This window comes from Pleurodeles waltl, chromosome 3_1 (assembly GCF_031143425.1).
Source record: "Pleurodeles waltl isolate 20211129_DDA chromosome 3_1, aPleWal1.hap1.20221129, whole genome shotgun sequence".
In the NCBI taxonomy this organism is placed as follows: Eukaryota; Metazoa; Chordata; class Amphibia; order Caudata; family Salamandridae; genus Pleurodeles; species Pleurodeles waltl.
The window spans coordinates 230,396,418-230,424,260 of NC_090440.1; the positions used below are offsets into that span (position 1 = coordinate 230,396,418).

Genomic DNA, 27,843 nt, shown 5'->3' on the forward strand with positions numbered 1-27,843 from the left:
CAAGGAATGGATGACCGTAGAGATATAAGTGATAGTGATGACATCCCCAATTTACTGCTAGCGCCTCTTTTTCGATGTGGGAATATCTTTGTTCCGTCATGGTCAACGCTCTACTGGCATATGCCACTGGTGCCCACTCACCATCCTTCCCTCTTTGGGACAACATAGCACCCAGACCAACTGGGCTTGAGTCTACCAACAGTTCCGTGTCTCTTGCAGGGTCAAAGTACACTAACGTGGTCTCTGAGGAGAGTGCTTGTTTTGTTGCCTGAAATGCTGCCTCCTGTGTTTGACTCCATTCCCATGGGGTATTGGCCTTCGTGAGTTCCCTCAGCGCGGCTGTGAGTGAGGTGAGATTTGGGATGAACCTCCCGCAGTAAGTCACCATTCCCAGAAAGCTTCGAACACCAGTGACTGAGGTGGGGGCGGGTGCAGATTTTATGTCCGCCACTTTCTCTGGGTCAGGTCGGACACCCCGTTCTGAAAAATGGTAGCCAAAAAATGCAATGTCCTGTCTCAAATACTCACACTTTTCTCGGTGTAGAGTTAGCCCAATCACGTGTAGCCGTTGGAAGACAGCCCGGAGTCTTTTTAGATGTGCCTCTATCGTGGGGGCATGCACCAGAATATCATCACTTACGTTGATCACCCCTTCTAGTCCAGCTAGTACCCCTCGTATGGTGTCCTGAAACACTTCTGCCGCGCTGGCAATCCCGAAGCTTAGGCGTTTGTATCGCCTCAGCCCTACGTGTGTAGAGAACATTGTTATTGCTCGAGATTCCGGGGCTAGCATTAGCTGATGATATCCTGCCCGCAAGTCCATTTTAGAAAACCATTTCGAGACACTGACCTCGGCTACGATGTCATCTACTGTGGGCGTAAGGTGGCGTTCTCTCCGGATGGCCACATTGGGAAGGTGCATGTCCACGCATATGCGCACTTCTCCTGGCTGTTTTGGTTTCTTTGTAACCACAATGGGTGAGACCCAGGGTGTGGGCCCTTCCACCTTTTCGATAATGTCAGCTTCCTCTAACTTCCGTAGTTCAGCCTCCACCTGTGGTCGAAGGTGAAACGCTATCCGTCTATGTTTAAGGGCCATTGGCTCTATAGATTTGTCAATGTACAGTCTCACTTGACGGTCTTTCAGACAGCCAATCCCTCTGAACAGATCAGCGTATTCTTCCTGCAGATTGTCCAGCGTTCCTAGGTGTATGCTGAATGCAAAGGTCACCAACTTTAGCTCTTCCGCTGTGCGGCAGCTGAGTAGCATTCCTGTCCCAATTTTGGCGACGTATACTTTAGCTTGCACTGTGGCCTCTTCGTGATTGATGTCCGTCATAAACACTCCTGCCAATGGGAGTGGCGTGGTTGACCCAAAAGCAAATACTTGCACGGCTGTATGGCGAGGTGGGGGAGGGTGTTGCAATTGATTAAATACCCATTAAGCTAGAATGTTAATTGAGGCCCCCGTGTCGATCAACGCAGTCACTTGGTGGCCTGCTACTTTTACTTTGCATTTAGGGATTTTTTTCCTGTCTGACTGCCTGGTTCTGTGGCGTGTATTACGTATACTGTCCCATCCGGTTCGTTATCATCATCCATGTCCGGAATTAAGTCCGGTTGTTGGATGGTTTTCGTAGCATGCCTCATTCTCTGTTTCTCTGTCTTAGGCCTTGTTGTAGAACACATACTTTCGCAAAATTATTTAGTTTTTCACAGTTCGTGCATTGTTTTCCTAGGGCAGGGCATTTGCCTTGATGTGGGAAGATCCCTCCACACATATAGCATTGTCGATGATTGTTTGCCGATCTTGTTTTGTCTTTTCTTTTTGTTGTGGTCCCTGAGTTAATGGTGTTTACCGGCTCTGTTTTGATGGCTTGTGTGAGTGCCGACTCCATGTGTGCCACTCTCACTTTGGATAGTTCTTTTGATCTGCCCATTGTTAGCATGTCAGCCATCGCCATGCCTGGGATTTGTAGAATGTGCTCCCTCAGTTTTGTAGAGTAACCTCCTTGAATAAATTGGGCTCTTATTTCATCCTCAGGATCCTGCAGTGTGCACGTGCTGGCCAGTTCCCTTAGTCTTGCATAATAAGTGTCTGCTGATTCCTCGGGTTGTTGTCTGGCTTGACGGAGGAGAAAACGTTCATAATCTGGGTTCGCCATGGGTTCAAAGTATGCTGTGATTGCCCTTTTTAGAGTTCAGTAATTGAATGGAGGTCCCTCTTCCGCTACTGTTTTGCTAATTCTGTGTATCATTGCTCCCCCCATGTGCAGGAGCATCGGTCTCTTCCTATCTGGGTCTAGCGCCATTGCTGCAAAATAGTTCTCTAGGCGCTCCACCCATGATTTCCACTTTGCCGCTTAAGCTGATGGAGGCCCTTCCATTACAAAAGGCTCTAATGCTGGGAATGTGGCCATGATACTGTATTTCCTGTTTGTTCCTTTTTCTTTTCTTTATTGTTCTTGACTTCTTATATGCTTTCCTTTTTATTTTTTTCAGGGACTTGCTGGTTGCAGGGGTTGCGTCATGTGCTGTGCTTTGGTGGTGTTCTTGCTTGCTTGTCACCTATTTCAGGCCAAACAGTAGCACCTGTGACTAGGGTGCACTCTCTGAGGGCGGGGCAAATTAGCTTTTCACACGTGTCTACTGGGCTCTCTTTTAATACAGGACACACTTCCGTTGGACTAGTGTTGTGCAGCCTGCTTCCTTTCGGAGCTCCCCGTCGTGCAAACCAGTCACACCCCTCTGTGCTCACCGTCTCGAGCGCCGCCGGGCTTGTGGTGCCGGTAACTTCCTCTTTTTTTTTTTCCTCTGGTTGGAGTGCAGACCACACGTGTGCTCACTCGCTCCGCCTCCGCCGGCCGACCAGATGCTGCCACTGCCGCCGTGTAATTGGGGCTGCGAGGTGCTCTACGGGGCTGCACCCTCGCGCTCGCCCAGCTGCTCACGGGCGCCAAACCCACGCTCGCTGTATGCGTTGGCTCAGAGCAGCCGACGCGGCTCTGTTTTCAAACTCCAAAGTCATGGAGAGGAGACAGTGGGTTCTCCGCTCTCATCGCCAGTTTGTTGTGCACCGTGAGAAGTGCACAGCCTAATCAGGTATGTTTCTGGGCCTAACTGCAGGTAAATAAAAGACACGCATACACGCAGCACGGGTGCGGTTACTACCTGTTGGTGCCAAGCCAACCAGCAACTTTATTTCCTCCGAGTCCTGACGTCAGGACTCTACCATCAGGCTCCTGCCTCACAGGGTTACCGCTATTATATTCATAGCGGTATTTGTCACACCCCTGAGCTACTGGTATGCCCCGTTGTGAACATAACAATAACAAGAAAGAGCTGCACTAATAAAAATATTATCACTGTCTGGTCCTAGCCTATCCTTGCTTTGCCTGGTCACAGGGGAGAAGACTGCTAAGGAATTAATATGCATGCTGTTAGAACTAAGGACCTTGGTAACAGTCAACTCTTCTGCTGTGTGAAGAAACAGCTGAGGTAGTAAGGAAACTTAATAATCTGGCGGATGACTTGGGCCATTTGCCTGTGTGCTTCACTCTATGAAAGAAGTTCATTTATGGAATTTTGTGCTTATTTGTTAGCCAGCACAAGGAAATCTTAGCATTGATTGTTATGAATCACACAACTCTTTGTTTATTTGAAAGCAGTGTGGGGCTGTGTTCTTGCTGGAAAGGAACAAGCATTGCAGAAACACTTTATTAGAGTTCTATGCAATGTGCACTGTTCTAGCACATTTTCCATATTGGAGGATGGATGGGCACCGCTCAATATGTTTCCAACAAACTCAGTCACAGGGGTTTGTACAAGTTATGTTATGTATCATGCCTTGTTGAGCATGCGTATGAGCTCCAATTTCATTTTGACATGGAAGAAGCAGGAATTAAAGTTGAACTTAGTGATCCTGGAGCTGTATCATGAATGCATCCTACATTTGTGACCACCTCAGACCAGGCCCACCGCCTGTTTTTCCTGAAATTGTGCTGCCTGCAGCAAATGCTAGGAAAAACAGAGCAGTGATGGCCTTTTAACACTTTACAATTTCAGCAAAACCAGAACACAAACCCTGTTTTGTTGCCACTGATATTTTCTGGTAGGGTATATGTCTTGTATAGGCATGCTTTTCAGACCATTATGAAATAAACCTAGGAGCGGGAGTGTTGAGTCCAATGTTTTTGTGAAAGGACATTGATTCTGGAAGCATCTGTGTGCATAGTGACGTTTATTGCCACAATTCTGATTCTATAGCTTTGGAAAAGGAAAACTCCATAATACTCTCAGAGAAAGGAGAGGGCATCAAGGTGTTGCTGCTTGCACTGGACTGAAACACTGCTCAGAGATCAACTTAAGAACTGCAGGCCACTATGCAGTAACATGCAGTGAACACTGATCTAAAGCCATATGAGTTGAGCTAGGCTCCCAACTGAAGAATGTACTGATTGTCCAGGGACATGACAGATGGTCAATTTGACATAATAAGTGGCTTACCGTGGCCTCAGTGGGGTTTAGTGAGATCATTCATAACAGAAAAGAAGTAGGGACTGAACGTATACTGTTTGACACAAGAAGGTTCTCAAAGCAGTAAAACATCTATTTTTCCAGTTCCTCGTGAAAGGCGAATATTCCCTTTGTTGATGTATTATCAGTTATAATCAGTTTTAACTGAACCCCCATAAACTCTAATTATTATTTGTTCACTGTGCGACAACAAACAGAGACCAGACATAAGTAAATCCATCTTGTACCTACCCCAAAAGAGACAGTCCAGCCCACATTGCTAAGCCACATCTATGCACAGGAGCGCAAACAACCCCAGACATGGTTCAGCCTTATTGGAACGTATCTGTTAGTGCAGCTTGAGTTAGTAAATACTCGCAAAGCTTACTGAAAGGCAAAGGTGCTGCCGTAGAGCTTCTTGGCTGTTCTGAACCTGGCTTCCTTGGCAGGAGGACTGCTCAGCAGGAGAAACTGGTGTGAGGTGTGCATAAACTTCAGCTGCTACCAAGGGAAGCACGGGGGCAAAAGGGAAGGGAAGTGAAAGGGGGCAATAAAAAGGGGTGAGAAATAGAAGGATTGGAATGAATGTGGGTAGAGGGAGAGACAAAAACAAAGACAGAGAGAAAAGGCAGCGAGAAAATTCGAGTAAGAGCAAGAGGAAGAAAAAATTGGTTAAGGGAGAACAAAAAATAGAGAGAAAATGTCCAATGGAGGCAAAGTGAACAAAGAGCAGAGAATGGCATGAACAGAGAGTTAGGGGAAGACAGGAAGAAAGATAGAAAGAGGTGTGGGCAGTGTGACAGACAGGAAAATATGCAGTTGGAAAGAGAAGGAAGGAAGAAAAGGAAGGGGATAGATGATGGGAGACAATGGGAAGGTAAAGGAAGAAAAGAGCGAGACATGCAGCATTAATCCTGTATTGGTTCAAGCAGTCAATTCAAGTAACACATACACAATTCCATGGTGATCCTGCGACCTCTGCATCTAACCACCGTGCAGTACAAGAGGTACGTGAAGATTCAGAGGCTTCTGCTTGTGATGCTGCAGACACTTTGTAGGCGGGTGGCATCTTCTTATGACAAAACATGGCAACGCTGTAGACTTGTAATGTGATTGTCCTTATGTGATGTAACAACATGGCATCCTGGGGTCAGATATTTTGAGTTCTGTTCCAACAGGTAGGAGTCACATGGAGTCATGTGGTCTCTGAACATGGCTCCCCTTCCTAAGTGTATGAATCACTCATAGTCCTCTGGCCTCTAAATGTCACTTCACTTCCTATGTGCTGGAGTAACATGGGGTTCTGTTGTCTCTCAATTTGACTTCCCTCCAAATGAATAGGAGCTATATGAAGTCATGTGGTCTCTGAATGTGACTTCCCATAATATGTATTGGGGCAATTTTGTTATCTATGCATGTGGCATTCATAGAGTAATCTTGTGGTCTCTGCTTGTCCCAATGTTTTTTAAGTTACATGGTAATCATATTGCCTCTCTGCGCGCCCTCTTGAGCTAAGTCCATGGTGCTCCCATGACAGCCCCTGTAAAGAGGAGAATTACAAAACTGTCTTCCTGGGACTCCATTTCTCATCATTGCCACAGTCAATGCAAAGCATCACTAATAAAGGCTCTATTCACAGCCACTACAAGCATAAATGCCTTTCCCTGGCTCTGATCTATCTCCTAAACACTTAGCCAGGCAGAATGATGCCCACCCTTATATTCCAGGTTTGACACCGCAGCTCTAGAACAATACTGCCCAAACATCTTTGTCTCCATCCTAACAACATATCAAAGAAAGCGGTCACAAAACAAATGCAATAGTGTTAATAAAGGAATAAAGTATGGAAGGCACACAGTCAGCATTCTGCTTGTGACAAAGCACCGACTCTGCTGCAATGCCAGTTAGAAAAGGACTACACAAACCCATGAAGAGGCTCACTACATCATCCTGGGCCAATCGGAGACCCTCACTACAGTAGGAAATGCAGTGCTACTGACTGATTAGAACACAAAATAAGGCTGCCCCACATACTTTAACTTCAGACCCTTTTCAAACATTATTAAAATATGCGTGAACGACATACAGATATTTCCCAGAACTGGCAAAGATCAAAACACTCTACAAAACATAACAGAATTCCTCTCCGTGATCTAGAACTGAAATTAGAATTGGATCTAGGCAAACTGGGGTGTCCTAGTGGCTCCCCGACAATCTTCAAACTCCTCTCATCTCTTGTTCAGCAGACTGTTCAAAATGACAAAACCCAGGTTAGGTGCAGCACAGAGACAACAGACCATAAGAAGGCAGCCCAACAGTGGTTACCAATCAAAGAGCGAGTGGAACCCCATGGATCCTAAATATATGTCCTGGGAACAAGGCCCCAAATATATGCAAAATATCTTAGATAACAAGAAAACAAGAAACCATTTAAAAGTGCAGCCCTAACTAGAGATCTCACAACTGAAAAAGTTAAAATAGTTAAGCCGCAGGAACAGTCCTGCAGGATTTCCTTCCATTCCACCTATTTCTTGAACACAATCATCTACAAGTCAGTGTAAAACTAAAATGCTTGTTTTAAGGAGCTGTTCTCAGACTCAGGTTAGCTCCTTAAATCGGACTACTATTAACAGAGAAATGTATCTAACATTACTGAATTTGACTGCTGTCTTCTATCTGCTGTTTTATGTTACCCAGTGTTTATTAATTGTCCCACACATGTTTTAAAACAGCGCAATCATAAGAAAAGTTAAGCTAAAAGAAATACAACATTTGATAACATATGTTGGGCTTGTCACATAGAGACCTATGATAGCTTTTGCTTTGGTAGTCACGTGGTAGCCTTTGCAGTCTCTGTCTGTGCCTTGGCCTACTGTGAAAAATATAGTGCTATGTTAATAAAACCAATAGTTTGTAGTTTTGATGTGTTGATAATAATAATATGCTCAGCTAAGGAATTGCAGAATGACAAGTAACCAGGACCAGGTCAACGTGCATTTGATTCATACTGGTTTTGTGAGATGGTAAGAGGTGACCAAGGGTGTGGACGACACACTACTTAGTGCAAAATGTGTAGCATTGTTCCACGATAAGCAAAAGCAATATAAAAACAGTGACCCAGAGCAACGTGTGGCAAGATATTGTGTAAGTGACTTGGCCCAGCAAAGTCTTGCCTAACTTTGGTAGATATAAGGCATGTAAATCATAGACCTATTAGTTTGTCTAGAGAGTGGTCTTAGGTCTCTGGTCACCAGTGAGGTAGGAGAAGAGGGTGGCTGTCAATGTGCTCCTGCTTACCAGTCTGTGTCATCCTGTATGCATCATTAATTCGGCCTCATCAGCTCACTACTGTTGTCAATTACCATACCTCTGAACAGAACCATTATTTTCTTTATATTGTATTAATACAGCACTGCACAATATTGTACTCAGGGTACACCTGTAGGGTTAGAGTCATATGATCATTCTGAGAACCCCAACCTGAGTGTGAGACTCTTATATGAATCAGAGGGGGGCATGGTGATAGGTATTCTCTCCTGTGACTCCTCTTATTTTACTACAGATGGACCCTGTAAATTGTTGTTTCTACCTGTGACAGGCATTGTTGCGGTACACTGACATGTGATCTATGTTTCCTACTTGTGACTGCTCTTCTAGTCTAGTTGGACACTGTATGCTGTGTTCCCTACCTGTGAATGACATTACTTTTCTGTCCACATACATGGTGAGTGCCCGTGTGCTCTAAAGGAACATAATAGGATTCATTTACTACACTTAACTGGTCTTATGATAAGCCGACATAGTGATGGATGTTCTCTATCTGTTACTTGCAATGTTGCACTTTAGACATACAAGGTGATATGAATTCTATGTCTTTGTCTAGACTTCGAGTTCTAGACTGACAAGATGATGCATGGTCTCAATTTCAAACTTCTGTTGAAGTCAGAAAATAAAATATAATTACTTGTTTTTCCAATTCTGCATGTTAAGTATCTTAATTGAAGTCATAAATGCCAGAATAGTCTTGACTGTGCAAACCTCGAAACACTTTAATCAAAAATAATATTTCTAAAAAGATTAACTATTGAATTTTCTGAAATGCATATAAAATGCCAGCCTATACAGGGGTAATTTAAAGTAAATTAAAGTAAAGCAACATTGCAGCGTAATTCCTAACCGCGCTGTCAAGGAAAATTAGTATAATGTAGACTAAATAACTCTTCCTTTTGTATTGTAAAATCTCCATTGATAGTCATAAATGCTAGAGTGAAATAGCAAACACATCATCCACAGCGAACCAGTCGCCAAAGGTGAATGGCAAAATAGGAATTCAAATTTGACCATGGTAAAAAGTTAAACATACAGTTTTTCAGAGCAACCTGCCATCCTAATGTATCCATTTTCACATCTGAATCTAGACAGTAATGACTAGTAAAGGTATTATTGGGCTTTAAATTAGCTTAGCTTGGTCATCATTATGAGTGTCCCAGTATCGGATGCAATAATTATCGCAACGTTCAAATCTGGCACTGGGGTGCTCAGAACTGAGTAAGCCAATGAATGCCTAACATGAGTTTTACCTGCAAAAATGGGGCATATCATGCACATTTTGGTGCTCACTGCACTAAAATCTGCATATGGCAATATTTATTGGCCATTGTTTCCCCAGTAAATTTCAGGAGGTTTGACCTTGAATGGGCCGCTAGTAATTAGGAGCACTGGGGAAATCCCTGAAACATGCAACAGCAGCCACCTTTCCACTGGTGGAATGCGTCTTTGGTTTGTCCCATGAAACCTTATTAGCGACCCATAATTTTGAGCGAGGGCCTCACATTCCACTCCACAAGGAATGCTAATTTCAAATTTTCCTCCCACACTGGAGGCATTTACTAAAGAGTGAAGTCTTAATTCCAGCAGAACTGCAAAAAACACCTACATGAACATTATAAAACAGACGGAAATGCTTCAAAAGGTGAAGATGCAAAAGAAGTCGAATGAAACACGAGAATGATATTCTGAGATGAATATCTCAAATGAAAGTGTGATATAGACCCTACAGTGCCCTGGGTTTCTTCTCACACAAGCTGGAACAAAGAACCTAACCTGTAAGAACAATGGCAGTGCAAGGTATCATGGGAGAAGGATACTGCTGCCTCTTATTGGACCATTATTTTTTTGTTTTTTTCAGCTGCGTTAGTAGGGCAGCTGCATTTGTCATTCATCTTATACATGTTTCACACTATTTCCCTAAGCAGCAACATTAAGGGTGACGCTGCAATGTTATTTAATTATATATTTTCTATTAAGTTACAAATTTAAACATTAATACAAAAAAGACAATTTAGCCTAATGTGGGTTTTGATTGGAACATCTGCATTTGAAATAATGCGGGGGTTTCACTTTTTAGAAATACTATTTACATTTGAAGATTGTGTTTCAGGATTCCCACATCCAGGTGGTACCGTTTCTTACTATCAAGGAGATCCTGCATAGCTGAACCCCCTGTTTAGTGACTGCAACTGTGCTTTGTTGGGAAAGGAGAGCTTTGCGAGTGGGGTTGCCAGTGAAGCAGGTATTTGATGGGCCATTGTTAAACGTGAAGAGGCATGGTGTGTGAGTAGTGAAGCCAGGGTGTGTGTGTGTGTGTAATGAAGAACTGTGTCTAATGATGCAGAGTGTTTGACTGATAAAGGTAGGTGAGAGGCAGTGCAGGTGACGGTGCCTAATGTGCTATGAATTTGATATTTAGAGGGAAATGATGTGGTGCTTCTGAAGGCTAGTGACAAGGATAGGGATGTGGTGAGTGGTGTTAGAGACTCACACGTGAAGGAAAAAGGTAGGTGATTGGGATGGATTTATGGTACTAGTGGGTCTGTAGTACGGGTGGGTGTGTAGTGGGCCTAAGTGTGCAGTAAAATTGTCTCCTGGATGCGGTACAGCTATGTGACATAGAATCTTGTCTATTAAAGGGCAGGGTGAGCTATACAGAAGGTAAATGAACAATGGGAAGAGTGGCTGGGGATGGGTAAAACAATGGGAAAATGTGGAAGGTGAATTAATGAAAAAGGCTAAGTGATGAGAGGGGTATGGTGATGGGTGGGTGTGATGGTGGCTCTACGTGGGTTTGATCATAGGGAAGGATTTCTGAGGAGTCGTGCAGGAGGAATGCAGTGTGATGAGGAGTGTGAGTGATGGGAAGGTGTGTGTGAGACAAATACACCTGCAATGATGAAGGGAGGAAAATTGGCTGTACGTGAGATTTACCAATACCAACAGCAATGGAGATGGGTTTGTGATGGGAAAGGTGTGAAATAGTGGAGTAATAGTTAAGCATGTCGATCATGGACCAGAGCTTTATTTGAGTTATGATAATTGGTGCAAATGAAGTGTACTAGAAGTGAGTGTGGTGGGTTAATAAGAGTATACAGTCTCAAATTAAAAAGGATTGAAAGAAATAACAGTTAGGTACCCCCCCCAACAATCAATGAACAACGAAGTGTACCGTTCCCAGATGAGGTCCAGGATACTGTACTAGATTCAGTAACAAGAGGGCAATGGTGACGGAAGGTGACTGTTTATGGGTGATGGGGACATCCGTGAGGAGGATGGATGTGTGATAGTATCTGTATGGGGCAGGGTTTGTATTTGGCTAGATCAGTTTTTTGTAAACTGAGCCGATTTTTGGTGGGTCGTGAAAATCCAAGCAATAAACAAAGATGCCTTTAAATTCTGTATTTATGTTATCACATTAGCTACTTCAAAGATAAAGGTCAAATGTCAGGCAATGTCTTCTGCTGCTTATTTGTGAACACAGCGGTGCTTACAAACTCTTCTCACTGAAAAGTAAAGTGAATTATGTGACATTCTTGCTGGGGTGCATGGAGTGTGAAAGGAAAGGCTGTAGGATGCCATTTGTTTTGTAAACCACAACAACATGTAAATACATGCAAATGAAATGTACACATTCAGCAGTTAGGAAATCAAAAATGAAACACATTTTTGTAATTATGTGGCCATTTCAATGGAAAATATGCTGTCTGTGAATGGCAATGCACTAGCACACACTGCTTTATTTAGATTAAAAAATCATGTGCATCATGCCCACTAAAGCTAGGCGGGTTGCAAACGTGTGTTGTACTAAAGAGCAGATTGAGGTTCTAAAACGTCTGGGAAGCAAAGGCCTAGATGATGAAGGGACAGTTATGTACTGGAATGGAATGAAAGGGTACTGAATGGATGACGGTAAAGGTTATGTGGTGGGATATCTGTTATGTAAATGGGCTTGTGATGGAAGTGAGTGTGTAATACCGCGTGGGGGAAGGGAAAGAAACGTAAAAGGATGTTTGATGGCCAGAATATGTACTAAGAGTGGGTAAGTGAGGGTATTGAGTGTGGTGATAGGAGAGTCATGGCTGATGGAAATAGGTGTGTTATAGTATCTGGGTATGGGCATATCCTGTGCAGGGCTTACAATGGGTTATTGTAAGTGATGAAAAGGGCGTCTAATGGAGAGGATATGTGTGTGAGTGTATGATAGTGGCCCTTATATCATGGTAATGTGCATGACATGGATGCCTCTGAGTGTGTGTCAGTGGGGCTCTATCATGGGACAATTCTTGCATTGAAGAATGAGGAAGAGGGAGTGATTGGGAAGGGATTGCGATATGAGCTTGTCTGATGAGAAAGGATTTGTGTTTGAAAAGGTATAAAAAGTGAATGGTGGAGACATTAAGGGTAAGTTACAGCCTGGAATGAGGACAGATAAGTGATAAGGAAGAGTGAAATGGGAGTGGGGCATAGGCAATGATGGAATGTTAAGAGAAGTTTGAGAGTAGATGCAAGTGATGACAATGAAGAAAAGGTCAAAGTGAAGGGCTTATGCTAAGGAAGGAAAGAGTAGTGTGGAAATATGGGTACAGAATCAGAGACACACTTACCCTGCTGAGTGGCAGCTTGACAATATGAGACCTGTTACTGGATATTATCCTGGGAAAAGAAACAGAAACGTGGACAAAATGGGAAACTGAGTCATTATTGAATTTGCACAACATGACCAGATCTACATAATGGACTTGTCAGTGCCTCACTCTTAGTCCCCGATTTCAAGCTGGCCAGTAAGTAGAGAAGGAGGTATGTGCTGGAGTTGCTGATTCCTTGCCAGGCGCATAACTACAGCCTAGTCTGAGTTTCCAGGATCAGAATGTGGAATAACATGTGGGACTGGGAATTACAGAGTCTAATTCTGCATGTGGTTCCCTATTATGAGCTTGTTTCCAAAATAAAACTCAGAATCTGGTATACCAGTACTCTCTAAAGAGATACCCAAAATGAGGGCCTAACTTGGGGGTGGGAAGAAGGACGGGGATCACATGTCAAAGAACAAAATAATTCCAAGAATATATCCAAATAAGAAGAACCTTCACTCAGTGTTATGCAGTGCAGCAAAACACTGTTTTGCATCTAGATTTAAATTAAAATCAACCAGATGCCAGGGGTTAAACAAGCACTGATGAAGCCAGTGGGTTTCACCTTTACAGATCTATTGGATTTGCCAATGATTATTTTGCCCATGCCATGAACCACCAGAAAAAAATAGTTCTCCTCCCCCCGATACTGAGTTGATGGGGTTGGTGGAGTGATTGGAGACAGCTTCAGGAGGGGGGAGCAATGGAGGATCTTGATGGGTAGGGAGTTTAAAATGTAAACATGAAAGAAAAAAATCATAAAAGAAAGAAACTCGGGCAGGACTGGGAGGGGGGTAACAAAAGCGTGGGGTGGAGAGGGATTTGAGAAGCAACAGATGAGGTGGGAGGGTAAGGCAGGAGGAACACGACAGCATAGGTGAATTTCAGAGGGAAACAGTACACGAAGGAGAAAGAAAACACATGCACTCACACAGAGTGCTGAAAAAAAAGAAAAAAGTAGTTCCATGAATGTAAGGAGTGGAATGATACACGCCGTCAAATCAAAAGGAAGGTAGAGATGCTATGCTCCAGGAAACGGACAAACAAAAGAAGAGGGAGGAACACCTGTGAGTATGTAGCGCTCAAAAGCGACAGACAAGAAAGCCAACCAATGGTAAGCAATGTGCTGGCCAAACACTTGCTGCACGTTTTAATATCTTTCACAACAGATCTTTTCTACAAGACCCAAAATACTGCTGAGTATATGTTAATTCATTACAAAGCCAGCATAAATCTCCAATTATAGTAATCACCAAAGGATATTTAAAAGTGTTAAGCCGCCCAGTTTGGCATCTCGTAAAACTAATTATAAGCAGCAAAAACCTAAGTAAAAAGAAGAAATCTCTGATCTACTACAATTGCTCATTGTTATAGACAGGCCCTGAGCGTCAGGCATTCAACAAACACAATGTCACCGAATTAAATTAGTTGATGTCTTTCTTCAGAACAAAGTACCCGTTCCGATAAAAACTTCTGCTTTCAGCTGAAATAGGAGTTACAAGCTTTGTGGCATTTATGGCTACATCCACTGTAAACATTGATAGATATTTGATGGAAAATGGACCACTATTCAAGCAAAATATATGGAAATTAGGGCGGATTACTGGTTTCCACCCACGACTACTCATTCCTTATGGGCCTCCTGGGATTAACTTGTGATCTCTCTGTTGGGCTGATATCTTGGGTATCAGTAATACCAGCCCCAGCAGTACAAATACCCCTCATATTAGTAATAATGGGTACAGTATTACCACCCTGAATTAACGAACAGCCTGTAATGGTGGCCTTAGAGGTACTAGGGAAAGAGCTTCCATAGCCATGAGCTTAAAAGGTTTAGACTTCATTCTGTGCACAACCAGGTACATATCCTAAAACATTGTAAGGTGTTTTTTGCTTGATGACCTTGTCAGCGCTGGAGGATTCCCCTAGTCTAACCTTTAATACCCTGAATAGTACCTGCAGGTGTCACCTGGATGTCTTATTCAGAAAGATGGCCACAAAGGTGCATGGTATTGCTAAGTGAGCATGTAGACATTATTTAGCAAATTCCAAGTACCTGCTCTTGGGCTGTACTCTTATGCAGGATTTCTAGATAGCAACTAAGATGTCATGGGCAAAGTATAGCTTCTCAGGAACCAGGTACTCAAGTTGAGTGATGTTAAGAGGTGGCTGGAGTCATTCACATACAGGACATCCTTGTCTGCAGAAAACAATGTGCGCCCTCTGAAGACAGTGCAGGTGGCTTGAGAACCAGGCTTTGCAAGTTCAAGAGAGGCACAAAAATGAAGGTAGCAGCGTGAAGAGCACAAGAAAGGTCTGTCTCCAGCTATGCACTACGCCATCTACAAGGGACTCATGACCACTGACTGTACAGGAGTTGTACCTCTCACACCTGTGGTTCTGGTAAGCCATGAAAGTGTTGACTGCTGTGCGCCCCTTTGACTCGGTAATACAATCAAATACTTCTCAATATAGATGGGTGGCAATATTACCGTAGCTCTGCTTGTCCACCCAGCCCTGCAACATGGGAAAGAAGCAGGACATGCCCAGGGTGCTCTCCTCGCCCACATTTCTTACTGCTAGCCCTCAGAGATGTGTACAGTGAGAGCTCCTTTGCTTTCAAATTTTGAAGCGGGAAGAGATGCTTGTCATGTGGATCACTACCTTCCGGGACCTGACCACTCGAAGGAAGGCTTTTAGTGCCAGAGAAAACACATTCAGTCTGAGCAGGTTGATGTGGAGAGATGAATGGAATATGTCCTAATAGACAGTGAATAAGAGATCCTCACAGTGAGCACCTTCTGGTCGTACATTGATGAGTCAGTGGGGAAGACACATGGGCACCCTACCAAAAGGTTGGGAGCATGACCCTACATCTTATGGAGGGCTCAAATTCCCCATGTCTGTCCAGCAACTGATCCCAATTATTTGCCCGGTGGAACTGTAAGAAGTGCATTTAGAGATTGACATTGGTGACCATAATGATGGACAATGATGTACGATGTCTGAAGTTATTAGTGAAACGTTCATGAGCCATGTTTAACTGAAAGGCAGCATTCTGTATTGTTGACAGTGGAATCCCAGCGAGTAGTTGGTGTACTGCAGGCCCACTCCACATTATCATTCATTGTTCATGGCAAATACAAGGACCTCCACCAAAGGTAGCCATTACACGTTTTGCAATTGGCTGAGTATGGTGCAGGGAGAGATTATAAAGATACAGATTGATGTGAAGCCCTCCACTCTTCTTCCTGAAACCAGAATACTGGGAGTAATATATACCCCCTCCCTTTCAAATGAGATCCAGCTATATCGTTCCTAAATGTAGGAACCTCCTTGGCATGCTGACCAGGGCACAAAGGGTTCGAATGGATGAGTATCATAGTAATTCTGCACCACCAAAATGAACTTACATTTTGGCAAAGTTTGGCAGTAGCTTTCTCAAATGGAGTGTATTGAGACTCCCGAGATGGAGACTATCAGAACCCCATTGAAAACTGTGGGATTTCAAAGCTTTTATGGAGGATTGGGGGGACATGCTGGGAGATCAAACCCAAGGAAAGACAGCAGCTTGAAGAGACTTTGAGTGAAAGGAAGCACTGGTTTTAAAAGACTACAAGGCATTTGCTGGCTTGAAGGCAGGCTGTATTCTCGCTGCTATGGCTTGAATGGAACACTGTCATTAGTGAGCATGCCCATCTTCTACTGCTGGAGGGACTTGTCTTGGAAGGGGCTGAAAAAGCTCTACCCCTTAAATGGGAAGGTGGTTACATTTTCTTGGGCCTCAGGCTTTAGATCTTAGCTATGGGGTCAATGAGGTATTCCACTCGCTTATCCAAATATCCAGGATATAAAAAGATTTGGCAAGATCAGTCCAATAATCAACTAACATACTTTATTCAGCCACTTATTGTCCCACATAATGCATACACCAAGACTCATCCTAAGCATAGTATGGGCTGTAATGGACAAAACCAATCCACATGTGTATCCTGTAGTTTGTTATGATGTCAAAGGTGGTAACCTGTTTGAGTGGGAATCTCTTACTGGTAAATATTTTTTTAACAGGACCCTAGACATTTTGCTATCTAGCCCAAGACGACTGACACTGCCTTGCCCTTCAGGGAAGATGTATAACCAAAAAAACACTAAAGTGGGTGGTTCAAAATTGGAGCTGTCTTTGGGGGCCCAATATAGGCTGTCCAGAAAGTAAGAAATAGGTGGTTAAAAAAGTGGCATCTTCTAGACAAGTTGGGACAGGCTATCGTCCGGTGGCAGTTCCTCCTTTAGGGCAGAGGAGCATCGCTCCTCTGCCTAAAATACCCCCAGGGATGGAAAATAAAATGATAATAAAGTTCACTTATTAGCATTTTAGTTTCCATCCTCCCATCCTGAACCGAGTCTCAGGACGGGGCGGGCCAATGCTGCTGAGTGGCCGCAGTGAGCTTTGCACAGTTTAAAGTGCGCATGTCTTTTTGGCCGGCTGCCTTTCGATGGCTAGCTGGACATGCGCACTTTAAACTTCTATAACCCAGCTGTCTTAAGACAGCTGGGTTAGAGAAAACACAGGCCTCTAGTGCTCTTGAGAGTAATGAGAGAGGCCGCTCCCTCCAATCCTGATGCTGCCTTCATGCTGGTAACCAGCATGAAAGCAGCCCCAGGATTGCTTAAGGGAATTTGCTGGGGCCCGAGGAGACCGCAGGGAGGACATTGGACGTTGTGCATAAAGTAAGGTAAGTGTTTTTTCCTTTTTACACACACCACTCACCTTGCATGCATGCACACAGGCACCAACACTACATTTGTCTGCCCCTACTCTGCCTACATGCCAGTCACTGCTGCTATCATCAGCACAAGTGCTACCAGTCAACAGTGGTTGTGCCAATGTGCTGAGGGAAAGAGCATCAGGGAGCATGATTAGCATCAAATACTACAGCTTTGTTAGGTGCATGTCTCTATACTCATTGGTACAGGCATCAGTATAAGAGTCCAGGACAATAAAGCATAACTAGTTTCGGGGAGGTGGATGAACTGGAGCTTGGACACTCCTTGATGATCTTGCTGGAGAATCTGGGGGTGGACCCAGAGGAGTCAGCTGGACCAGCATCGGTAGTGCTTGAACGGTTAGGGGGTTGGTACTTGAAGAGAAACACTTTATGGTGCTGGGGCTGAAGAGACAATACCAGAAGCTGCACTGTGGGCACTATAAGCTGAGGAGTAGCTGGTCTAAAGGGAGATAGAACAGTCTCTATTCCCAGTGTTAGCGAGTCCTCCACCTGGACCTGAGGCTCCTGATCTGGGGTATCAGAGATTTCAGACCTGTCTACATAAAGCCTACCTTCCTAGCGAGCGGGAGAAGGTGTGACGAACTCCATAGTGATGTAGCCCTGACGAAGCAGAATACTGGTACTGGCTGTGACCTTTATGAGCCCAAAGCATAATAAAAAATCCAGAGTAAACCAAAACTTTCTAAGCTCTGCAGAGCGCAAAAAGGGTGGGTTCATGCACTTGAGAGCCCCGTATTGCTCCAGTGCCTGTGCCATTTCCCCCTTCGTTGGATGAAAAGAGAGGCAAGCATAGCTGCCTCTACTGCATTTCAGTGTCTGCATATTTTCTTGTGCCATTTATATCACGGGGAAGTGAAATTGTGCCAAAGCACGGAGGGAGGCTAGCAGAACTTGCTTCCTCTTGCATTACGGCTCCTTGCTGACAAACTTGATGAGTTTTCTCCTCAACTGCCCACTGCATTGAGCATTGCACAAAGCCAGTCTCAACTGTGCAGAGACTGGGGGTCTTGGACAGGCCATGTCAGGCGCCAAGAGAAATGTCCCCAGATAAAAAGGTACTGATTTAGACCTCGTCAAGGAAATTGAAGACGTCAGAGTGAACTGACACTGGCCCAAGAAGGAGGCATGTGTGGTCTCCTGTCTCCTTAAGTGAGTCTGGTTATCAGAAGATTTTCTTTTTTAACACAAACTTTATTCCATATTTGTTATGCATACATATCACGTTACATCAGCAGATGGTTCAATAGTATAAGTCACAGTGATTATATATTACATTTCCAGTTTAAAAAATTGAACAGTGACTTCCTTTTGTATTATCATGTTTCTTAATCTATTCTTGCAATTGCAAAGATTCCCACTCCCTCCCTCACCTCCATCATCTATCTGTCATCTCTGGATTTTGTATATAAGAGTGTGGGGTATCAGTCATTATGAGCCTAAAGTGGTGAGGTGGGCTTGTGTGAGGACTGCTTTTCCCACTAGAGAACACATTCATTCTGATGTTGAGGCTAATAATCTAACTCGCCTGAGCGAGGTAAGGCCAGGTGACATATATTGAGAGAGGAGAGGCAGGGCCACAGGGGCAGGGTCTCCGGTTGTCATATATACTAGACCTGTGAATTAGTTAGTGTTCATCCTCCTCGTTAACTCGCCCAGAATGCCTCCAGCATGGGATCCCATTCCATCGAAATTGGCTTCTTACGTAACCCCCTATACTCCTTGTGTCGGATCACTGAGCTCTCCGCCAGGCCACTGTCTGCTACCTCTTCGCGCCAACAGGCAACTGGGGGAACTCGTGTGGATTTCCACTGTCTAGTCAGCAGTCGTTTTGCTAACAGTAGAGCTAAGTCAACACACCGAGAAGTCACCTTAGAGCTTTGAGGTCTAGGATATAAACCTAATATACATTGTTCTAGTATGCGCCAATGGTCTTTGCCTGTGAGGTCTGATAGCGTTGTCCCAGTGCTCTTCCAATAGTCGGCCAGTGAAGGGCAAGCCCACAACATATGCGTGAGATCAATGTCCAGCATGTGGCATCAGGGGAAGAACAAAGAAGCTGTGGGAAATGTTGCATTGAGTTTGTGTGGAGTTAGGTATGCCCGATAAAATATTGAAAATTGTATAAATTTGATTCTGGAGTTAAGGGATACCTTTTTGGAATATTGTAAAAGAAAAGTCCACTCTCTATCAGTGAGTTACCTGGTGAGGTCCACTTCCGCTTTCACTTTCAGAGAGTTTAATGGTAGCTTAAGATGTGTCCAGAGCCCTCGATATAGGCAGTGGATCAGATGTCTATTGCGGCCCATAGCGTGAAGTGCTTGTAGTAGCTCCGGCATTGCCGGTTCTGTCCCATCTGGCACCCAGTGCCTATAGATGTAGTCAAGAATGCTGGCATGCATCAAGAACAGAGTTTCCGGCAGCCTATGGGCATGTGCACAGTCAGAGTGTGACATTAATGTGCCCTCCCTGAATAAATCACCCAGTGACTGTACTCCTTCCCGCTACCAGGGATGTAGCATCCCAGCTGTTAGGGTGCCCAAGGGGGTGAGGAGCATTGCTTGACTTTGATATTTAGGGGCCCAAATGGGACTGAAGGGGTAAACACCGCCAGCACAAAGTCACAGCTGATAGAGTTAAATGTTTGCCAAATGTCGAGGGAGAGGCATCCAGCGAATGAGTAGTGCTTTTCAGCTGCATCCATTACATGGAATAAACGGCGTATGTTCAAGGAGGTACTGCGGAAAGGAATGAAAGCCACTTTGGTCCGTGTGCAGTAACGTAGGGAGTAGAGGGAGCAGTCGACAAGCCAGAACCTTAATAAGGATCTTATACTCTATTTAATAATGACAGGGGCCTATAAGAGGACATGTGGGTAGGTGATTTGCCAGGTTTAAGGAGGGAAGTCACCAGTGCTTCCCGGGTCAATGGGGGGAGGGTCCCATTTTCCAGGGAAGCATTGCATAGTTTCTCAAGGCAGGTTACCATTCTTGTAGCATTAAGTGGAATAAAATTCTACTGGAAGCCCATCAGAGCCTGGTGTTTTATTATGTGCAAGTTCCTAAATGGCCGCACGTATCTCACTCCCTGAGATAGGAGCTTTGAGGATCTCCCCGCCTGCTACAGAGACCTTGGGCAGTGTGATCTGGCTTAAGAAAGATGTCATATCTGCCTGGTCAGAGGAAGGTGGAGCAGTGTATAAATCTGTATAGTAATTCCAAAATGCTGTGTTGATTTCAGTTTGCGTCTTAACTGTACCGAGATACAGGTGTGTATGAAGAGGTTGGGTGCAGGCGACTGTTCTGGCTTAATCAGTCTGGCGAGAAGTGTGCCCGTTTTGTCCACATCTGTGTGCATTCTTTGGGTATAGGCTCTATGGTCTATGACCCTGAGGCGTTCAAAAAGTTCAGCATAAGTTATCCAAGCATTTTGCAGTTGGGACCCAATATTAGCATTTTGTGACGCTGCCTGCTCAGTCTGGTTAGCAGAAGATAATTGCTATATTTTTCATCATTAAGGGGATTTGCCAATCTGCTTAACATATATGAGAGAAAAGCGTGCTTTTGTACCACTGTAGCAGGGGGTGTGCAAGTGGGTCCAGCTTATCCATCTGCTTCTTGATTTCCAAGTAAGAGCCCTAGAATACATAACAAAAGTATATTAAAATAAAATCTATATTTCAAATTTGATTGATTTGCAAAATAAATAAGCTACCATCAAGGGATTATATCTTTGACAATAACGAAAGATATAAGATTTTTTCTTGTAAAAGATAAGTGGGAATGCGTGTAGTTGCCTTCTCTCACCTGCATTTTGAAGGCTGAAAGTGTGTGAACGCCTCTTATTTCCCTTTCCGGATGTTGGGACTTTGTAATGTTCCCTTCTATCAACCTTCAGTGTGCTAATTGGTATTAGGTGGTGTTCCATTCTCTTCCATTCATGATGAAAGAATATGTGCTATTTGTGATGTCTCCTCTTCCCTTTTCTCCCTCCCTGCAGTGCTAGATGAGTGCTGGTTGATATACCATTTTACTGGATCTTACCGTGTGACAGTTGACAGTGTGTGTGATCTTCCCTCTCCCCTTCTTGCAGTTTTGTAGTTTGCAGTGAGTGATGTTACTATCCTCCCCCCTACTTGCACTGTGAGGTTTTGCAATAGGTATGTTCCCTTCTCTCTCTCTGTTGTTACGGTTGGCAATGGGTATTTTTGTCTCTTCTCTTTTAACAGTGATTGATGTCAGGCTGGCCTTCCCATGTCTCCTTCTTTCAGTGTAACGACTGACAGTGCAAAGTGGCAATGGGTGATGTTGGTGTTGTTGCTTTCTTTTCTTCTGTAAGGTAGCAATTGATAGCAGGCAGTATAGCTTCTTCTCAGTTTTGTAGTGAAGATTGGCTGTGGCTGATGCTGCATTTCACACGTGTCATTACAGGTGATTGTAGTTACTGCATTTTATTCTACTTTCCCTTCCTATAGGGTGATCATTGGCAATAACTGATACTGCCATTAGCTAATCATTTTGAAATGTAATGATTGGCAGATGTCAAGTAAAAGCATGGGAGTGGATCATGATCACAGAAAAGGTAGGGAGGTAAAGTGACAATGATTAACTTAGCATGCAGCTAGTAATACCTGTGTCATCTCGCGAATGGACATCACGCTGTCCAAGGCTTTCTGCAATCTCTCATAATTCTTCTTCTACTCCACAGAAGAAAAAATAGAGACAATTTACACATTGTGCAAAATTGTGCACACATGTTCTGTGGCTTGGAGATTCTCTTATGTATATGCACAAAGACCATTACCTTAGGGTTAAAGGCAAGTGTTTTAGGGTCATTTGGGTCCACCACTGAGGGGTAGGGTTCGAAGATGATGCTTTTTCTTGGGGACTCCAAGGCTGCTCTGCACATTGCTACCAACAGGTCTACTACCTGAAAGAAGGAAAGAATGAATACGTGGCCATCAAAAAAGCAGATCTTCGAACTTCTGCAAGAGCAGATTCTGAATCGTGATGATGGCTGAACCACAGAAACACAGACACAACTAACAATAACGACTCCAAGGCACCTTTAGATTGTTAATTTCCTGGAATATTCTTCAATTTGATCTGCATTACTTCATTCGCTGCCTCTTTACTTCTATCAATACACTTGATCTCTCACAAACATTTTTTAAGCAGCTTGGGTGTTGACCCCACCTTCCTGGCTTAGAAGGCGAGGTTGGTGAGGTCATACCCTTCAAAGTAAGCATGACCAGACAGACAGACAACAGACAGACCATCACTTTTGAACTCTGGGACTCGACAGTTTTAAATGAGACAGCTTAGATGGTTTATTTCTGACGAAATGGAGACTTTAGACTTGTTTCGACATACTATGTACACAATACTAATGCAGAATGTTTTCTGAGCATCTGGAGGAAAGACACAGAAACAGACATAAATATGAACACATACACGTGTGCATCCAAACTCACACACAAACAACTCAGGCTGAAATTCTCTGCAGGATTTGTTTATAAAGCTTGGGGCCGTCTTTGATGTTGGCATTGAAGAAATGTGTTTGTCTCTCATAAAAGCAGTGGATGTTCTTTAAGGAGACTGTTTTGGCATTTACTATTTTTCTTTTCACTAACTCTATCTATGCATTTGGTTTTCTTTCTAAATGACAGGATAATATGAACAACTGATGGCCATAGGGCCAACAGAAGGGATATAGGCAGGCTCCGGAAAGAAGACAAGAAGGGTCTCAGGTATCTGTCAGGTATCTGTCACCTCTTCAGTTTGCATGCCCATAAGCTGATGTGTTGTGTCAAGACGATCCCATGTAAAGGGGCTCCTACTCTCAGTCTTGCTATGTGCAGAACACAAAATCTAATTGACATGCACTCCAAAGGCCATCGGCCTCAACAAAAATTGATGCATACTGTTGTGAAAGCTACTTCAAAGGTTGGAAGGTGTTCACACCGGCCTGTCTCATGCAGAAAGTTTCTGATGTTGGGAGTAATAGTCCTTTTTCTAGTAGAAACTTTAGAAAGGAGGCAAGTACCCACTGACACCGCACCACCAGTGTGTAAAGGGAGTTGACTACTGGGGTAATAGAACCTAATGCCATGAGAGACCATGCCAAAGGTCTTAATAGAGGCATTTACCTCAAATTGTGTCGCACTTTCATCAAAGTATTTCATGGAGAATCCATCTTCTCAAGGAAATTATAAAATATTCAAATTCATCAGTAATAGCAGTTGTAAGTGCCATGTTAATTTCAGCTTGGGAAATGGAAACCCTAGTCAATTGATATATTTAAAATGCTGAAAGATGCCTTTCTGAAGAACATGCATACATCACCCCTTTACCCTCCTGTCCATAGGCTCAGAAGGGTTCACATAGTGTAAAATACCAAAGTTTGTGGTAGCCTGATTTTACCAGAGATTCTGTCTGGCTGCGCGTAATGAGTAATCTGCTTTTTGGCTAAAGCCAACTGACCCTTGTGCAAGGAGCACTGATGTGCCCTAAATATTAAAGCGCAACCTAAGCTGGCAGGGTGTGAAGAACTAGGAGTTGGCCCCTATCGTGGATTTGGGCCTTTTTGGTGAATCTTTCCTCAAAGTGATCAGCAAGTTCGTTGTGGCCTTAGTCTCTCTAGATAAAGTCCAGGCTTCAATCAAGAATCCTTTTTGCTCAGACTGGGCTAAGGAGAGAGCCCTTGACTTAGCAACCAAACTTCCAAAACTCCCAGAAGAACCAGGGTGGATGCAGAGGTTCCAGAGCGAATGGCTAAATGGGCTAGTTCCCATTGCTCTCTTAATCTAAGAGGTTTTCGGAGCAATTTGTTCCTGATGGAAAAGAAATAGAAAGAATTGTGTCTGATCACAAGTCTGAGAGAATTCAATGAGTGGTTAGTTTACTGGAACTTTAAGGTGGAAGGAATTCACCTCCAAAGGCATTTTCTGCTACCGAATGAGTGACTGAATGATCTGATTGGATGTCAAAACACCTTCTATCTTCGGCCATCACCACCGTGTCCTGCAATTCCAGTGGTGGGGTCAAGTGTTTGAGTTCTAAGTCCTCCCCTTTGACCTCTTATAGGCACAGTGGTGATTTCCCAGGTCGGTGGTAGAGAAGTATGGTTGCCATAAATTCATATACAGCTCATAGATGTTGAAAGGTTTGTTGTGCTCTGTACATGAATACCAAGTTCATAGCAGACATAGAATGACTTACAGTACAAACTGCTACTTCCCCGGAGATACAGCAGCAGTCCAACAAAAATTCTTGAAGCATCGTCAGAGCTGAGGTGCATGGCGTGCACTGTGGGGTGCTTTTTCACCAGCCTCTCTCATGTGCGAAGAACCAGATGTTGAGCGTAATAAACTTTTTCAGGGTGCATTAGGAATCTACTAAGTGGGGTAAAATTATATTTCTAGGTTGAATAGTTGCTTGCACAATTAAAAGAATAAGACTTCCTCTCCCTGAAATAGTCTGACAGTTCCCCTGATTCCATTTATAGAACGGTACTTGCTTCAGAGCCAGTGAAAACAGGAATATAATGGATGGACTATGTGTGGTGTGGAGAGGCTTCTGATTAGGTGTGAAGATTTTACATCTGTTGAAAATGCGAGTGTTTGTATATGTGTGTGTATCTTTTATTGTGGGTCATAACGCTTTTAGGTGGCAGAAAGATACCATCACACACATGATGTGGAAGTGAGCCAAGATCCAGGAGTTCTACCAGGGTGTGCATAATGATGTAAAACCAATCAGAGACATCCCAATCCCAAGGATGACTCCTGGTATACTACTAGGCTGGATGCCAGAGGTTGGATGGGGGTCAACAAAGGGTCTTAACTCATTAGATTCAGTGTTGCAGCTCACGGCTAACCTGACAATAATGTGGAATGATGTACAGAGTGCCCCACCTTGATAATAGACTGGTTCTATAGACTTCTATAGCAGTTCTTCTCTAAGGTCACCGAATTGCTTACATGCCCAAGATCCTTAACAGCGCTCCAGATAATTTACCTCGCTGAGGGGCGAGAGGGTGAGGGTCTGCAGTAAATACCTAGGTCTATTGTCCTATCAATAAAACTGTGAATCGTGGTTTGCTCGGCCATGTCAGGGCCCCTTAAAGAGACGAGAATCTGGTTGTGAGCTGTACCTGGGGATTGGGGATTGTGGGGATCAAAGGGGGATGGGGGGCTTCTCAATTTGTCATATTCTCCTGACCTTCTATTAAAACTCAATAAAAAAACAAGTGGACTGTTGGAAAGGACCATTTTTTGTGTGGTATTCCCACAGATTTTTTACTTAACCATTGAAAGCGCTACACTTTACCCCTTTTTAGGTAGGTACCTACCCCCCTCAATGAATACCCCAATTTCTAAAATGAACCATGAAAGCATTACACTGGGGGAAACAGCTTTTAAGTGTGTGCATACATTCTTAAGAGCTGGTGTGAAAGACTAGTGATGAGTATAGTGTCACTTTGATAGATTTAATGTGGGTGTGGAAGGTGTACTGAGAGCATGACAGCTTGGTTTTAGTGTGAAGACTCAGGTTTACCTCCGCTCCTGTGGCCACCTCTTCTGCAGCACCAGACATCACTCCCAGGGTGTAGAATGAGAAGACACATAGCTCCCGGGTACACACTGCAGGCTGTAGTGAAAAAGGTGAAAGACGGATTAAAGGCGCGCATCTTTTTGGTACAACCTAAGGAATGAAATCCTTCTGTACTTTATCCAGAAACTCCCCACAAGAAAAACCTGCCAATCACGTGCTGAAATAAGTGAAGGAGCATAGTGAATGAGCGGTCATCCTTTGAGAGGGATCAGTATTAGGGCAGAGATGTCCAATGATGTAGACCTACACCGTCATGTACCTTTAGCATGGATGCATTCTGAAATACATGTTGCTCGTCACACACCACGCAGTACTCGTTAAGGGTGGGAATCCGCTGCTCTGCGTACTTCATCATCTGTCAAACACAGAAAAGAATTGTGATTTGGACACACCAATCTCTATTCGTGAATCCCGCCCTCCTAAGAAGACACACAAGAAAGAAAGTTTCCAAAGCTCCTTACCAGTATTCACACCATCGCCAAATACCCCCCTGTTCTATGGTATAAGAGCCCCAGAAATCCGTTCAGTAACAACACAAGATGCCCAAAAAGCTTCAAACGCAGCTAAATCCAATATCTGCATACGCAAACCACACAAATTACAAAAACAGCTCTTTGCCAGGAATACAAAATCACCCAGGGATCCTCCACCTACAAGATATGATTCCAAAATACAACTCATTCCCCCAGCAAACCTGCAAGAACCCTTCCTTCTCCATCAAGATGAGAAAGTTGCTACTTCTCTGACAATAACCAAAATAACTTTCTACTGAGGTAGGAAAATAATTCCCATGGAATTCTTAAAAATCCAAGGGATCCTTCATTCATCAACAGGAACCTCAGCAACACTTCACCTCCATGAGTTCTCCATATTCCGACTCCTGTAAAAACACCCAAATAATCCTGTGCACTTGAGTCTGTGAGGCTGGAGATGCTAAGAGACTTTCTCACTTCGAAGCCCACACATGATCCGCAGGTCCTAGCTGCGCCGTCTTACAGTCTTACATTAGCATGTTCTGTGTATTTCTAAGTAGCACAGACATCTCTCTGTACTGCCTGCAGGGGCCCCGAGGCACAACAATGTTTGGAAATCTTCACCTGCCAGTTTACTCCCTCCGAGGTGTGCGATTTTAGGGATTCACAAATGTTTCCAGAGGTATTTATGGTAGTCCTTTACGAATTATTACTTCAAGCGAGTTTGGATTCGCGTAATTTGGGACTGGTTGTCAGGGATCCAGTCACACGAGAATGGCCGTGAAGCATCATTAAAGAAATTAGTGAAGTCAAAACATTTTGTAGGCGAGTGGCAGACCGAGAAGCCCTGTATAATGTTGTCACTCTGAATTCAGGTACTTTGCTGTGGGCTGCCCTGATTCGCATGCAGCTTCACTGATTATGAATATGTCAGATTAGTTAGGGCAGTATTTGCCCACCGATTTATTCTGCTGCTCGGTATCGTTCCAGTTTTACATGCGTGCACTCTCTGCCATCTTGTGGCTACATTTGTAACTGTACTTCTAACATTTAAAAAGGAATAGTTCCGTTGAATAGTTTGTAGTCACGGTAACAAGCGCTTTCTTCTGCAACATGGACATCACTCTTCTTGCCTCGAGTAACAAGTAGTATGGAGTATGGAGATGTAGCATATAGGTAATATGTGAATCCATGTAAAATACTCCAACCGGGTGTTAATACAGCAAGCATCTTTCAAAGATTGCCACGCCCAAATGTGTATCTATTTCTCATCTGCTTGAAGCAGGAGGTAAATGTTTAGTTCCATGCTGTGGGTAGTTGGGTAGATTATAGCAAATGGGGGGGGGGGGGGGGGCTGTGGGTAGCATCTGCAGCTCTTCCACAGCTCCTGGTGCGTCACACATTGGTCCAAGTCTAGTTTCTCCCCAAGACTTAAGGGCCACTGTCTCTTAGCATGGGAGCAGATCATTGCTGATTACATCAGTATGATGGC

General features: G+C 43.8%; 1 protein-coding gene across 6 annotated transcripts in view; it reads right to left on the reverse strand.

Moving 5' to 3' along the window:
* Positions 1–27,843, reverse strand: part of PARP6 (poly(ADP-ribose) polymerase family member 6) — a 216,417-nt gene that overhangs the window by 78,601 nt on the left and 109,973 nt on the right. For 4 of the 6 annotated variants that reach the window (XR_011201330.1, XR_011201332.1, XM_069222272.1 and 1 more), the window contains exons 10-16: positions 26,138–26,233; positions 25,822–25,914; positions 22,067–22,192; positions 21,894–21,959; positions 20,833–20,900; positions 12,453–12,501; positions 4,904–5,016 (exon numbers count right to left, since the gene is read on the reverse strand). Coding sequence is in view for 4 of the 6 variants with exons in the window: in XM_069222272.1 (XP_069078373.1) it covers positions 4,904–5,016; positions 12,453–12,501; positions 20,833–20,900; positions 21,894–21,959; positions 22,067–22,192; positions 25,822–25,914; positions 26,138–26,233 (611 nt within the window). In the remaining 2 variants the exon portion in view is untranslated. The remainder of the gene's footprint in view (positions 1–4,903; positions 5,017–12,452; positions 12,502–20,832; positions 20,901–21,893; positions 21,960–22,066; positions 22,193–25,821; positions 25,915–26,137; positions 26,234–27,843) is intronic. The other 2 variants (XM_069222273.1, XM_069222271.1) reach the window with 1 other exon arrangement.